Here is a 16,620-nt window from a genome sequence, read left to right as displayed (position 1 = left end):
CCCAACAACACACTTGCATGAAGTATATACTGTTATAAGAAACAATATGAACAATATTTCAAGGCCAGGTTGGATGAGGCTTTGGGCAACCTGGTGTAGTGGAGGGTTTCCCTGCCCATAGCAGGGGGGTTGGAACTAGATGATCTTTGAGGTCACTTCCAACCCTAACCATTCTATGATTCTAAGTGGAAGACCTTTAACTGGCCTGTTCCTCACAGCTCAACTATTATTTAACATAATGAAAAGGTATACTGTGGCTTACAAAGCCACGCTCCAAGCTAAAAAAGAAATATTACATTCTTTAGCTTCGATAATTTAAAACCATGTAATGTACACTGTAACTAAGGGAAATCAAGTAGAAGGTTGTTGCATGAAATAAGCCATGTGCTACTCATTTTGTCTCATCCCATCCTATCATTTGTTTGACAGCAACCATCTATTATACAGTGCATTTTACATCTGCAGCATTTACATAGGATAAAGAAACACACCTCTCAGTTCCTTCAGACAGGTTTTGGCTTGAGACTGTAATTTTTACTCAGATCAACGTTATACTCCGAAAGGAAAAAAACTCACTTGGTTTCTGATGTACTTCTACTCTTCATACAGCATAAGCAGTTTAACTAGCCTGGCAAGTTGGCACATTTTGCTTATCAGGCATTATCAGTATAGTTGTCTTTACGCTTCCAATACTACAATGGTGGATTTATTTTACAATGAAACATCAGTTAGGCTGTGTCAGAATCAAAGGATATTGATGCTGTATGAAATTATAAATGCTACTGAAATATTACACAGTGTAATGCTGGAAGGTTAGGATTAAGATTAAATAACTTTCAAAAGCACAGAATAGACACAAAAATATAAATAACATGTTTACAATTTTACTTGACCAATGATCTAAAGAACCAAGCATGATGTCTAAGACTTCATTGAAAAAACAGACCAAAATCAGTCATATCCAGCACTTCTTCAATTAACCAACAGCATGTCAATACAGTTAGCTGACAACCCTGAGCATGAATTGCCTTGATCTACACAAGCCAGAGCAGCAACAGGCAGCAATTCAGTCAATCAGATTTTTGAAAACTGTGTTCAAAAGCCAATAAAAGAAGGTATAAACGAGTTCATGCAACTATAACAGCCTTAAAGGTAGTAAAGGACTCAGTGACTGACTATGCATTGAGTGGAAATAATTAGTCTTGGTTTAAGTGTTTTCTTTCTCTTTCTTGCATTATGAGGAAAGATGTCCTCACTACCTTCATATGTTAACTGTGTTTAAAGAATGCATACATACAAACAACAATGAAGCATCAAGACTCACCAGTCAAAATAATTATAACAGGGATAAGACTCAAAATAAAAATTTCAGCAATATTATCAGCTTATTGGCTTTGCATATTCTGTAAGTCTCACATACATTTCTGGTTTCCCAATTAGTAAAATAGAGATAATCTCTACATTTCTCACAAATGACTCTTCAGTTAGAAAGGCACTACAACGGATGAATTTGCTTAATGTAAGCCAAGGGCAACAGCAAAGTGCAGTATGTCCAGACGTAAAAGAGACACGAGAAGCTATTCAGGATGCCATATAAATAAAATAGCAACATTCTAATGAAGTCAGGCTCAAGTTCACTCTCCAGTTAACAGAAAGGGGAAAATTAATGCCACATATAATGAAAATTAATATCTATTTTTCTTCATTCCAATTTTAGAATCACACAGATACTTAACTTAAATCATAAAATATTAAGGCACTAGCATCTGAAGAGTACTCAAGCTGGAAAGTTTAAATATACCTGCGTGCTTTCATTGTGAGGGAACTATTTGTTTTGTATGCTTCAGAATGTAGACCAAAAAACATTATTACATAGTGAACATCACCTGTCTAGAGTGGATTCAGGAGATTGATGATAATAACATCTCGCTCTTGCCTTTACACCTGAAGTTTACCTTAAGAAGGTAAATATCATAAAACATACTAGTTAGCCAGCACTTAACATCAAAGCAAACAGCTTAAGAGCACTGCTAGCACAACCCCCCATTAAAGATCTCACATTGGATTATTCCTTTATGTTTCAGTGAGTACACAAAAAAAACCCTACAATGTTGTAATGCAATTATGCATGCATGGAAGACTTGCATGTTGCAAAACAAAATGAAAGATAGGATGTGACATAAGAGCACCATCTGTCACATACACTCAGCAACCTCAATAAATGTTTTATGTAAAAAAATGACACAAAATTCTCTTCAATAACATTCTTTCAAAAATTCTATTTGTTCACTTCTCCATTGGGAACTATGTTATACAATCAGTTATGGATGGCATCAGACAGACACCAACTACAGAGATGTTCACTGAGGACTCATAACAGCAGAAGAACATGGGACTTCACAGCAGATCCCTACTTTCTTAGTTTACTGCATAATCTAAAGCAGTCATCTTCAGTTCCTCGGGTTAACAAAATAACAACTATTTCTCTGGCAGCACCAGCAATCTGCCATATTACACGTGTCTTTGTTGTTAGAGAAAACCATTCCTTCTACAGTACCAATTATGAAAGCTAGATTACAAAATTACATTTTTCATAAATCCCTAAATTAACCAAATCTCAATATTTAGTGCTGGCAACATGGATTATGCAGTGGTAGAAAATGTTATGATACATATCATTGGAGAAAGAACATGACAATTTTCTAAACTCTTCTTCAAGACTGCTGCTGCAAAACCCTCCAGCATATTCATTACGAGCTTCAAAACTAGAACAGTCATGTTAATGATTTTTAGTTTGCGGTGATCACGGTAAAAAGGTTTTTAGGGTTTCCTTTTTAAAGAACTGTCATATGTGTAGTGCAGTACTGGTGAAAGACGGCAATCTGACAGCCCAGAAGACTAAAGTCTCTTCTTTGTTCCCTAAATAAAGTAGCAGGGCAAACTGCCAGTCCCAGAAAAGACCCAGGCAAGTCATCTTAACCTGAAGCGCCCTCCTCTGCCAGCTCTCTCAAAAGTCTATTTCCCACAGCCATTCCAGTACCTGGCTCTAACGCTGAAACTACTGGAAGAAAGAACAGCGCAGTCTTAAGACACGTACTAAATCCTCTCCCCACCCTCGATGAGAGCACAAAAGTCTACCTTTTCTTCTTGTCCACCTGTTCTTCTTTCCATTCTAACACATGGAAATAATTTTTTATTCAGATTAGAGGCCTCCTTTGGTGGAAAACAAAAACCAAAATTATGCATCCCTTAGTATTTATTTCATTCAAAAGCACAGCAAAGTAAAAGAATGCACTGACTTTATGCATATCAGAATTCACAAACTGTAGGAGGACTGAACTGCATTACGTTCAAAAATGGATGAAATATGCCAGTAGATGACCGCATAGATACCCTGCTGGCAACCCAGGACAGCAGCTGGTATAAACTGGAGCCAATCCTAACTGACTGACAAAGCAGAAGAGCATCGTTTTTCACAGCATGTAGAACTCTGTGCAGAGTATTAAACTTGACCCAAGATATCAGGTTAATTGGCTCAGTATAGAGTATGTTAGAATCATAGAATCGTTAGGGCTGGAAGGGACCTTCAAAGGTCATCTAGTCCAACCCCCCTGCAAGAAACAGGGATATCTCCAACTAGATCAGGTTGCTCAGGGCCTCATCCAACCTGGCCTTGAACGTCTCCAGGGATGGAGCATCCACCACCTCTCTGGGCAACCTGTTCCAGTGTTCTACAACTCTTATGGTAAAAAATTTTTTCCTAATATCCAACCTGAATCTACCTCCCTCTATTTTAAAACCATTACCCCTTGTCCTATCACAACTGGCCCTCCTGAAAAGCCTCTCCCCATCTTTCTTGTAGGCCCCCTTGAGGTACTGGAAGACCGCTATAAGGTCACCCCGGAGCCTCTTCTTCTCCAGGCTGAACAGCCCCAACTCTTTCAGCCTGTCCTCATAGGAAAGGTGCTCCAGCCCTCTTATCATCTTCGTGGCCCTCCTCTGGACCCTCTCCAACTGGTCCATGTCCTTCTTATGTTGGGGACTCCAGAACTGGATGCAATACTCCAAGTGAGGTCTCACGAGGGCAGAGTAGAGGGGGAGAATCACCTCCCTCGACCTGCTGGCCACGCTCCTCTTGATGCAGCCCAGGACGCGGTTGGCCTTCTGGGCCGCAAGAGCACATTGCCGGCTCATATTGAGCTTCTCGTCCACCAGTACTCCCAAGTCCTTCTCCTCAGGGCTGCTCTCGATCCATTCTCCGCCCAGTCTGTATCTGTGCCTGGGATTGCCACGACCCAGATGTAGGACCTTGCACTTGGCCTGGTTAAACTTCATGAGGTTGGCACGGGCCCACCTCTCCAGCCTGTCGAGGTCCCTCTGGATGGCATCCCTCCCTTCCAGCGTGTCGACGGCACCACACAGCTTGGTGTCATCAGCGAACTTGCTGAGGGTGCACTCCATGCCACTGTCCACGTCACCGACAAAGATGTTGAAGAGGGCCGGGCCCAACACGGACCCCTGAGGGACGCCACTCGTGACCGGTCTCCACTTGGACATTGAGCCGTTGACCACTACTCTCTGAGCAAAGCAATGATGTTCAAAGCAATGATTTTAAAGATTGCAACTATGAATGGCTACAGTCCAAAGTACAATAAAAACCACATGTATCCTTTCAATGCTACCATGCTATGTCTTAGGAAGATAACAAAACCTTTGCTGAATAAAATGTCCAGTCCGTAACAGGTTGGAAAGCACAGAAAATGCATTTAATAAAAAACAATCTAAGAACAACGAAGAGAGAAACAGAAACCCATATGCTCCCCAGGGTGAGCATTAGTGAAAAAGGGCATTTTCAGCCATAGCATTGTCATTTTGCATTACGCACATTGCTCGGGCTGGTCAGATGACAAGGGAAATTCACTCAGCAGCCACAGCTGTTGGAAAACCAAGTCTGCCGTGCTGGTCAAGCTGCAGTTTCTAAACACCACCTTCTCTTTCTTCATAAGCTTCTAAAAGCCAAAATTTCAATTTCTTACTATCATTCCTGTTATTCACAGGCTCAAATCTAGCCAAGGTACGCTACAATGAGAAACTGTTTACACCTCATGGCAACCTGGTGTTCTTGTGATGTGCTAGGCCCAGCTCAAAACAGAAATAAACTGAAATCTGCAGTAAAGAACATAAAAAGAAACTATTACTAGTCAAGTAATACTCCCCTTTTGACAGCACTGGACAGGGGATGAAAATGAAATGTACTAAAGAGTAAATATTAATCTTACCTCTTTACCTTCACTACCCCTCAAAGAAGGTGGAGACTTCGAGCAGGACTAAACACACAAAGTGAAAACAGGCAAGTCTGCACTTCGGATCCTCTTCTGAGGCTCAACACAGAACCTCAGTTCCCGAGTGCCATATTAGGCCATTCTAACTGCATTAAACAATGCAAACACACACTTTAAGTTTTAAAATGAAACAGAGGGGAAATGTGGAGTACTAGAGAGTGCCTACTTGTTTGTGTAACGTTTATCTGGAAAATAGTACTCAAAGATTAAGAATCAAAAGAAAAGTTTAAGGCGCTGATTCAAAAGATGAGCTCAGAAATTTTAAGGCCTGACAGTTAACTGAAAGATGGAAGTTGTCTAATTCAGGCTGCACAAACTGGAGTCCACAGAAGCCCATTCAGCTTGAACACGCTGGCTTCCACTCCAGCACAAACCGTTCCAGAGGGTGGTTTTGTCTGGAACAGCTCCACACTCTGCTGTGGATTCAAACACACAGATGAACAGGAAATGCAAAGCAGAAGCGCAGCAGAAGTTGAAGACATATCTCATCATAAACTTAGAACCCCAATATTTATAATACAAACTACTGAAGCATAAAAGCAACACTCTGATTTGCTGATTGGAAGTAACCATTTTAAAATTCTAAAAACAGTTTTGCATTTATTGCTTTTCTATGCTGCAGATGTAATACTTGCGACTTTTACAGGCAATCACAATTTATCTACAAATACCAGAAGTCAGAATTCTCTTCTCATGGGTAAATGTTAACTTGTATTCATCTCTCAAAAGCATATTAACATTTAAATCAACTGCTCTGCATATGTCAAATTTTATTGTAAAGTTACATGCAGTAATAGATATTAATAAGAGTCCTGCAATTCAATATTATGAATTGTTCAAGGCGATAATGTGAATGATGTTAGCAATAACACTGACATAGCTAAAAGTGAAAAATGCTGAATGCAGTAACCCTTTTACAAACAATATCAGAAGATAATGTAATAATAGTTTCTACACATAGACACTGATGGCAACAATAGATCTCAGAAACGTGATTACTCCTGAAAAGAATTTTCTGTATTTCTTAGCATTCATATAATCTACGGGCAGATCCTCCAGAATCCAGGGAAAGAAGTGTGCCTTGTATTCAGCATACCCTAGGACTCAGAATTCAGCAGTTTTTTATGAAATTAATAAGAATGTTGTATTTAAAGAAATCTTTGGAAATTTAGCTATTTAAATACATTTACATCATAAAAACATATTTTCCTTACCCCTTAACCCTGTAAAACTTTCACTTTCAGTAACTCACAGCACAATAAAATACCATTTCACAGTATTTGCAAAACATTTCTGAGTATCAGTCATGGCTTCCAGATGACCCTGACTTCACCAGTAAAGAAAACTAATCCACAGCCATGTAATTTCATGTCCTCATTTCTGGAAAAGGCGTTTTGTTTTGTTTGTCAAAAAGGTTGAGAGACAACTAGTTCATTAACAAGGGCCTGAAATGCCACTGACCCTCTCTTATGGTGCCTGGAATCACTGACCGCATTGCTGCAGCATTGTTAGAGAATCTCTCTAATCTGACCTTTTTTCTTGTCCTGTAGTACATGACGTGCATTCTTGGCATCTCTTGACAAAGGGTTTATCAAAGTAAACTTGCACTGTTCAAGGCAGCAACGTAGATGGCATTGTAGTACAGTCTGTGTATATAAACATTGATGGAAATAGATTTTAGAAATGTGTTTATTCACAGAAAAATATTTCACTGTTCTAAACTACTCCTATCTTCTATTTTGGCAACACTAGGCACAGCACACAACACCAAATATAGGATCCTGAAGGAGAAGCAAAGTACTTGTAAAAGTACAGCTATTACATGATGAGGAAAAAAAACCCAGAAAAATGAAGTCAACATCTACAGCTATAGATACGGAGAATGTTGCAACCCTGCAAATTTTAAACTTGCAGCACTACATATACAGTGAAATATACTGATTTTAGGTGTGCAGTAGAAATCACAAAATGAGCCACAGACTCTATTTTCTGTCTGCTAAATCCTCGTAACATGTTGACAGCAGAACTAGAACTGCATCTACATTCGTTTTGCAACTTGGAGAGTATGAAAGATCCTTGTCTACAATCAGACAGAGACGGAACCACAAACTCAAGTTTTGGAAACTGGTGTGAGCATATGAAATAAGGTTTTTTAAACGTGTTTTAAAACCGTTACTGCTTTGCAATTTTGAAATCTAAACATGTTTCCTCAATAATCTAGAATCACCATTTATACTCGCCTGGAAAAACAACTCCCAGCAACTTTCAAACATTCTAACTGCACTAGAGAAGTAACCTTACATGTTCGGTGTCTCTTAAGAAAGATATGACACTGGATCCACTAGCTGTAATAGCAAAGCGCCGTGTTCTTTCAAGATCTTACAGAGGCATCCGAGCAGCAATAGGACATTGACAGACACATCCCTTTTGATCAGGCAGAGTTGACTATGAAGCAGCTGCAGCTCTTCTGTAACAGAACCAAACATCCTGAAGATTTGCAAAGTTAAGCTTTGTGTGATAAGGAAAGAGTTCCCATTATCATGATAGGAAACAGAGATGTCAATATAGCTGACAAAGATGTTTGTTACCACAGAGGTGGCACAGCCTTCCATCATAACAGTGAATTTTACGGATACATCTGTAAGGTTGCTGGAGTTCATCCCAACATCTACACAGATGTTACCATCTTTACCAATGCTTTAGGACTACTCACCCTGCAGCACTTAAGCTGTTAAGATATTCCATGCTGGGTTACATCACTCTCTCCTGCATGCCTACTGTTTTATGCCATGCAGAGATATCTTATCTGTGAAGTTTACAGAGTCAAAGGAAACATTCACAAATCAAGGTTTCCTGCAGGTTTAATTCCTACCCCCTACAGTCTTGGTGCTCACAAAGAAACACTCTTTATCTTCTGAGAAAGTATGACTGAAAACTGTGATTTACACATCCTACTCCAAAAGCTGTTGTCAATCTTAGGTTTAAAGATCAAGCAAGAAAATTCCTTCCGCACCAAAACCTTCTAACAGCCTCAAGCCCAAAAGAACAAAGAAAAAGGATCAAGATAATTTACACTAAAAAGTAAAACATACATTTAATATATATTTGTGTGTGCGTGTGTATAATGAAACACTGACCTGCCTTTGAATTATGGTCTCTATAACCTTGGAGCCTTTAAAAAACAGAGCACAGGGATTTTTTTCATTCAAATATGCAGTGTAAGAAGGGAAGATGCAAAAGGCATTTGATTTTTTTTTTAATAAAAAAACATATGTAGTACTGATGAAAAGTGCATCAGTATTGAAGAATAAAGTCCTGTACTTGCCTAGTGAAAAAATGATGTACAGGATGCAAGACTGTAACAGAAAGCTTTGGTTTCAGTATTATCAACAAATTCAGCAGAATTTAAAGGGTTACAAAGGCACGCTCCTGGTTCTGTGCATAGATTCAGCGTCTTTTTTGCTGTAATTGATCTTCTAGCACAACTCTGTTCAGCTTCAGAGATGCTTTCAGAGTTCAATAGACAGCTGGGGAACTGACAAGAATTGTATGAATTCTCCTTTTTCTTACTCCTTGGGAAGCCTTTGGGCAGCAACACAGAAACATTCTGAAGTATTCAGAGGGGAGAATAATTTTAAGGCAGGGAGCTGAAACCCTGGAAAGAAATATAATAGAATATTTCTCTATATAATATTGTCTCTGGAGGAAAGAGTTCTGCAGCAACAGAAATGGAATGAAATTAAGGAGTACAAAGTCAAAGAACCCAGTTTCAAAAATTTCTGCTATGAACTATGGCAAATCATGCAAAAACACTAGGAGGGCCAAAGGGACAACCACAGGCCTACTTTGGCCTGAGAAGCTGAAGTCCTACCTCCAGCACGGAAGCAGAACTGAGAAAATCTACACCATTGCTGCCAGATGGTTGTTTAACTTCTTAAAAACCCTAAGTATGTCAGAACTAGTGCTCTATCCTAACAAAGAGTGGTATTTTCCTAATGTCTGACCTAAAGCTTATTTATTTTGATACTTCTTTCCCAAGCTATGAAAAGCAATCGTCACTGTCAATATATGATGTATAGAACTTCTCAGACTTTTCTAAAATAAACCAAGTCAATTCCTTTAAGCATTCCTTAATGGAGGAATGTCTGTTCTATCTTTTATGCTGCTCTCCTCTTAGACTTCACAGTTTGTCTTCATCACCTCTACAATGGCACCACAAAGCTGGAAAATTACTCCAGTTGAGGACTTTGAGTAGACTGGAAGAGCCCTGTTCCATGTTTTACTTCACTTTTGACAAGTTTCTGTGTCTTATAACAACTCTTCTGTTTTTCACAATGTTACAGCCCACACTACTTCCTGCAGGACCCAGCCCACCTAAGGTACATTTCCATTTGGAAGGCATCTGATAACTACATTTTAGGTTTTTCTCCATCCTTTGAAAACACAAATGATAAGAAGCGTTTCTTTGCCACACTTTCTCTAATGTGCAAATCTCACAGGGAAGGTAATGCAGAAAGCTTGATCAAAGTCAAGATCTTGTGTATCAGTGGCATCTCCTCAGCTACTATACCAGTTAACCTATCAAATCTGATATATTTATTATTGAAAAGCTATGGTGACCTTTTTTCTCCACCAGGTCACCACCTCCAAGTATCTATCATTTAATCACATAATGTTTCCCCCAAAATGGAGTTAAAATTGAGCTGGAGAGTACTAAACTGCCAGGGTTCCTCTCATTTTGACAGATAAGTTGCAAACCTCAAATAACTACATAAACAATAGGACTGTGACCTAAAACGATACCCAACCTCAAACATCTCATAAAAGTATTATTAAACTAAAGAATAATGTCAGAGCACTCAAAAAATTACAAAAAAAAAAAAAAAAGAAAGCAAAATAAATTCAGCCTGAGCACGAAAGCAGCATAGTTCTGAACAGCCTTTTAGCATACACACGTATGCAGCAGCATATCTAAACAGCTGTAACGCTATGTTTTATCACTTCATGAAAGGTCTTATATAAAGAGGTTGACTACAATAGCAGAGAGTGGAGTTGCTGATGCAAATGATTCATACAGTTGTGGTATTATTACACTAGTTTGTTCATTTGTTTGGTTTTTTAAAATCTGTTTTCATTTTTAATAAACGCCTTCATCAATATTTTGAGAAAAGTTACTTTGGTGTATTCAACTACATTAACATTTCCACTTAAAATCCTTTACTCTGGAACCCCCATAATGTCACTTTAAAATAAATAGCCTTAAACTTCTTTTAATAAAGTGTCACTGTCCTTCTTTGGACCACTCCATTTTTCTGAGGCATGCTGCTGAAGATATGAGGAGGATGACACTAATTTCTCCACTAATATAAAAATGTTGGAATTATCTTTTGCCCTACTCTTTATCCACCTAGAAGTTTGCTTACTTTTTCCTATATATGGAAAGTGAGACAAGAATTGCATAAACAGAATCTTAATCACCACATTCTCGGGCTGCTGCTTTTGTCTTCCTTCCTGATTTTTACCCATAAGTCCATATGAGTTGTTTAATTTTTCCTCTAATGTGCACAGGTGCTTAGGATAGGCAAGTGCGATCTATTATGTGGTCCGTCCTACAATTTTGCTTTATTCCTTTGACCTTATCCATCTCTTCTAATCTTGACTGTTCTAAATTGTTATGCCTCACCTATCGCTTTGAGCACAACCGTAACTGCGACCGATTAACTCATTTAACTCGAACTCTTTCCGTTTATTTAGATGTACAAATGACCAGATCAACGCGACTGCTGCGGTTTAAAATCCGTCGAAAAGCTAAAGAAGGTTAAGCAATCCCACCAGCGGCGTTTTAGAGGCAAAGACCTTTAAAGGGGCGCTCGCCGTCAGGAACGCGTCCAGGAGCGTATTGAAGCCCCTCTCCCCGCCCTCCAGAGGCCACCACGGAACCCGCGGGCGGAGCGGGCCAGAGCGCCCCCTCTCCGGGCACACACCACTCCCCGACAAATCCCGACAAGGGCTACAGACAGAAGCACCGTCCACCAGGCAGGACAAATCCGCCTCCCTGCCAGGCGAAATGCACCCGCCGCAGTCCCCTCGCCCGCTCCCCGCCGTGTGCCGCCCCGCGCGGCCTCCCCGCCCCTCAGCGCACCGAAGGAGGGCTCCGCCGCCGCACGCAGCCTCGGGGGCGGCCAGACCCCCCCCTCCCCGTCCCTCCGGCAGCGGCGGGACCGCGGAATTCCCCCAGGCCGCTCGCCCCTGTGACTGAGGGGCCGCCGGGGCGGGGCCTGGCGTGGCACCGGCCCGCCCCCAGGCCGCGCCTCCTCGCCGGTGCCGGTGCCCACCCCCCGCGCGGTGCTCACCAACAGGGGGACCCCGAAGGTCATCGTGCGGCCCCTCCACAGCTTCCGGAGCCTCTCCATCCCCCGCCCTCCCCACCGGCCCCGGGAAGCGCCCGCCCGCCTCCGGCCCGGCCTCAGCGCTTCCGGCGGGGCACGGGTCCGCCCGCCACAGCGGCCCCCTCCGCCGTGGCAACGCGCCCGCAGGAGCTGGGTTCCGCCGCGGTGCCTGCGCTCCCCGCCGTGCTCCCGCGGGATTTCTGGCGGAAGGCGTTGGCTTGGAAGAGCGGAGCTCGGCTTCCAGCCATTCAGCACCTGTGCGGCGGCTTAACGAGCTGTTACCCCACTCCTCCAGGCCCAGCTGATCGCTTGTTGAATTTGAACTTTTCTGAGATGTTTGAGGTTGGAAATGGTTCAGAGGTCACAGTCCTACTGTTGATGCAATTATTTGAGGTTCGCAACTTACCTTTCAAAACAGTGGCCGGTGAGAGCCCTGTTAGTACTCACACAGTGGGTGACCAGAACTTGAATCTTTGACCAGCTGAATCTTTGCTGGTCTCTTTAACAAGGGACAAGCCAGCTCAACAACGTCAAGCTGCACATGCAGTCCCCTCTAGCTTTTGCAGGTGAACACACGTCTTTACTGAGGGCCGCCTTCTGTAACGTTGAACTTTCCATCAAAGCTTATTGATTAAAGCAGTTGTGAAGGCCTGTCCACTAGCCATGTCTTTCATTCTATAGCCTGGTTTCCTAAGGAAAGAAGATTGCCATGATCATCCTGCCTGTTTTCCTGCATTGTTATCCTTTATCTCAGTCAGAGTGGACCCCTAAAAATTTTTATAGCCTTTTCAAAAACAAAGCTGGCTACAACAGTGCTGATCAACAGTCTTACTCTGAGATTTAGAGCCATTAGTCATTCATTCCTGCTAATAATTAAATGTGCCATGCCATCCACTCAGACACCTCTCAGCTACAGCCACACGCACAGTGATGGAGCACTGACGTGTTGGAGATAAAAGCGTGTATTCTCCAGGCACGAGCTGAGATGTTTTCACATATTACTGTAGCCAAAGGCTCTGCTGTGTTCTGGTAGCCTGTAGCAATGGCAGAGTGGAGCTGGGAAAATAAAAGCCGCTCTTTTAAATACTCCCTGAGTCATTACACAGCCTTTCCACAACCCAAATCATTGCCTGATGGTGAGCACAGCAGGGACAAAGTGGAACAGAGCACCTGCTGCTTCAACTCAAAGAGTAGCTTAAAACCATTTGAAAATGAAACACTGATGATTGCTTCCTTTGGTCTTCTCCATTAATCACATCAAGGAATTGGTAGAGGTACTTTACTGAAGTTTTCTGAACGTGTCAATAAGCCACCACATATATACAAACTAAAATGAGAAGAAAATCAAACATATATAAGATAAGCTAACATTATTGCGATCCAGTGGCCACTAACTTGTTCTGATAGCCTCTCCAGCCTAGAAACAAATAGCCAGAACTGAAGAATAAAAAAATAACATAGCAGAAACGACTGCTTCTTGAGTACCTCAATATCACGAAGGCAACATGGGTCTGAATTCCAGAAATGCGCTGGGAGCGACGAGAGTGAAAGAACAGGTCTGTGTCCATCCCCATGCTATACTGAGAGTGGGATTAACTCATCACAGAGCACAAGCTCAATGCTGGGAGACCAGCGCACCCAGGGCCTCTGAAAGCACAACCATCCCTTTCAAAACTTTGTAAGAGTTTGAAAGATATAGGCCTCAAATCACAGATTCAGGAAGAGGAAGCCAGTTGACCAAAAAAAAAAAAAAAGTCACCAAGTATTAATAATCTCCTGAAATTAAGAGAGTTGCTATTACAGATACAGATGTGCTGAGAAGAGAGGTTATTACTTACCTCTTTCTTCTCACTCTAACTTTGTTCTGTAACTCTTTGTTCTTTTGTTCTTTGTTCTTTTGTTCTAGAAACTTTGTTCTGCAACTCTAATATTCCAGCATTAGGCTAACCTCACCTTCAGTCTTACAGTCTCACCTTAGTACTATCAGGTCTCTGCTAGAGACATAGCTGAGACAGCAGTGACATAGACACAGCTGCTGATGCCCATGTGCAGAGTTGGTGGCCTCTTGTTCCAACTCTCAAAAGGGCACCAAAAGTCCTGGCAGTAAGAATAAGTATTAAGAGTTTGTGCCAATGCCATGGGTGCTCTTGTTAGGATTCATAAGCTGCTCTTTTGTTTTCATTGATAACTGTTAGCACCTAAAATTTTCCCCTTGTGTTATGCTCTAAACCAGCAAAAGAAAGCAAATGTGTAACTAAATACAAATATAATATAATTATATAATAACAACAATAATTTTGTAATAGTTGGTAGGATAAGAAAAGTGCCTAAAACAAATATACTGTGCCAGAGATGAAGAGTAAATTAGACTTTTAAAATGTCTTCATGTTTAATCATCTAAAATGTTGTTAAATTACAGAGGTAAAGCTACCATCAATATATATTTTATTTCCACAGTGTTCCTTTGTTCTTGTCATGGTTGGTTGGTCACCTTGAACAGAAAGGGGTGGGGAGAAACGCTTTTGAAGATTGGAATATATTCTGGTTTTGATTTACAACAGAGGTTTGATGCCTCCTTGATGTGACCCCCTACTGCCATAAACAGACGGACAAACATAAAAGTAGGTAAACAGACATCTGTTTTTTATGACATTGACAGCTCACCCCAAGTGTTGTTTCCAACACTTCAAGCACACATGGATGTCCCCAAGGAGGCTGAATGCAGCTTTCTTGTCCAGGTTACCATGCAGCCAGTTAAGCATTTTTTATTTTCTGAAATACTGTGAGAGGGTTTTCTGTGTGAAACGTGCCTCTGGAGCCCTAGTTCTCTCCTAGATGCATACATGGTGCGTTATCTGGATCTCAGGTGCAGAGCGGAAATGCGAGGGTGATGGCTGGCTGGCTTTTGTCATGTCAGACCCTAGGTGTTGCTGACTGCAGTTTTCCTGGCATAGACGAAAGCTCTGGGAAAGCCTCTTCTCACTTTCCTCCAGAGAAGGACCTAAAAAGAGATTTTAAAATTCACTGCACATAACGTGCTGCTGGCTGTTGGCAGGCACCCTGGGAACTTCAGACAAACTGAGCTTGCGCTGCTGGTTTAGGCTGCAATGACCATGACTGCAGGGGAATAGAGAGTGCAACAGTACACTGTGTAACGTTGTTTCTGGGCAGCGGGATGGAGAACAGGATGGAAATCTTATTAAACATCCCAGGACAAGCCAGGGTAATCAAGATTGGTGGTGGACTGCATACCAGGAGCTGCAGAATTGCTCACAATGCAGTATTGGCTGTGAGTAGCCAAGATTAATAAGGAACATGACTTTAGTTCAGCACAGAACTTGCAGCAATTTGCTCAGAGGATAAAAATGAGAGGCATGTTGTAAAGGCTTCGTTGCCCAGACATGCATCACTTCAGGAGACAGTGGAGCAAGGCCATCCTGTGAGTTTTATTTCCATCCAAGAGATCTCTCCAAAGCCTCTTGCATCACTGAGAGTGTGCACACGTAACAAACCATTAAGTGCTGTCTGTGCAGACATGATGTACATCATAGCCAAGACCTTCAGAAGCCCACAATTCTGTATACCTGAGCTAAAGAAACAGCTGGTTGGACTTAGCATGCTATTGCAACCGATGAAAGGAAACAACCACCCATCTTAAGGGCTTGTAGTTCTTCCTGGGTGGAGGGTGACTTTTTAGTAGCTGTTCAAAACAGCATTTCTAAAACGGCAACCTCCTCTCAACATTGTGCCTGATCCATTTTCGTCCTCCTTTGTGTGGCCAAGAGGGTTTGTAAGGGAGAGGGGGGGTGTGGATTTCCCCTTTGATTCTCTCCTACATCTGACTAGAATTCCTAGTGAGGTAATCGAGTGGAAGAGTTGGTGTACCTGTCCTTTCCTCCTCCTCTGCTTTCTTGTCAGCTGTCGGAATAAGGATAAATACATCCAAGGACTAGATTCTTGTCAAGAGCCAGCCTGGAGAGGCCAGTGAGCCAGCTGTGCCCATTTTTCATGCCACTGAAATAGCGCACACAAAGGAAGGCACCGTGGTGGCCCATGCATAAGAAGGGTCATCCATGCTTTCCTGATGTGGCCCTAGGTTTCCCCCTCCACCTCCAAAAAGGGAGGAGAAGGAAACAGGTTGACGTTCTTTGGGTTCACCACTTATTTTTTACCTTCTTGGTTTGGCTCGAAAATAGGCTGGGGAAGGGTGGCTTGAGAGCCACATTTTAGGTCTGTGAGTTCAGGAGGAAAAGCTGAAGGAAATACTGATCTTCCCAACAAATTCTCTCTCCTCCTTCTCATCCTCAGGAGGGCCATTCTGCCAAAGACAGCCAGCAAATGTCAGCTAGGAGAGAGATTCTCCAGGGAATCTGGGGAAAAAAAGGAATGCTGCCTAGAAGTAGAGGAACCGAGAGGGATCTGTGCCAAAAAGCACCAATATGGTCAACAGTCATCTCTGCACCTACTTAGTAGCTGCCTCTAAGCACTAGCCCCATCTTCTTTTGACCTCAAAGAAAAGCCATGGTAACACATTCATTTTCTAGGTTCTTTGTTATTATTTTCAAGAGCAGGACAGTCATTTGAGCTCTCAAATTTGAGTACTGAAAACTAGTGGTTGTAGAACAGCAGCACCTTTCATTTGTCCTTCACATGAGTTAGAAACCTGATAATTACAAAAGGGATGGGGCTTAGTGGAGCTTGTTGCTGGTCTAAGAGATGAGAAGGTTGAGTTCTCACTCTGCTTCCTTCACTGGGTGTGGGCAAGAGATTCACCATAGGGGAATGGCAAACCCAGCCAAAATAGAGAGGAGGCTGCTGGGCTCACATGGGTGGGGGAAGAGATAAAAAGATAAAACAGTTCCAGAGAAGGAACATCACAGTATGGTGCC

At 42.0% G+C, this 16,620-nt stretch overlaps 1 protein-coding gene across 1 annotated transcript in view; it reads right to left on the bottom strand.

Moving 5' to 3' along the window:
• Nucleotides 1–11,755, bottom strand: part of COX16 (cytochrome c oxidase assembly factor COX16) — a 51,674-nt gene extending 39,919 nt beyond the window's left edge. The window contains exon 1 of the mRNA XM_086612784.1: nt 11,696–11,755. Within this exon, the coding sequence (XP_086468910.1) occupies nt 11,696–11,755 (60 nt within the window). The remainder of the gene's footprint in view (nt 1–11,695) is intronic.
• Between the last annotated feature and the right edge of the window lie 4,865 nt (nt 11,756–16,620).

This window comes from Tauraco erythrolophus, chromosome 6 (genome assembly GCF_009769465.1).
Source record: "Tauraco erythrolophus isolate bTauEry1 chromosome 6, bTauEry1.pri, whole genome shotgun sequence".
In the NCBI taxonomy this organism is placed as follows: domain Eukaryota; kingdom Metazoa; phylum Chordata; class Aves; order Musophagiformes; family Musophagidae; genus Tauraco; species Tauraco erythrolophus.
This window is presented reverse-complemented; position numbering and strand designations above follow the sequence as displayed.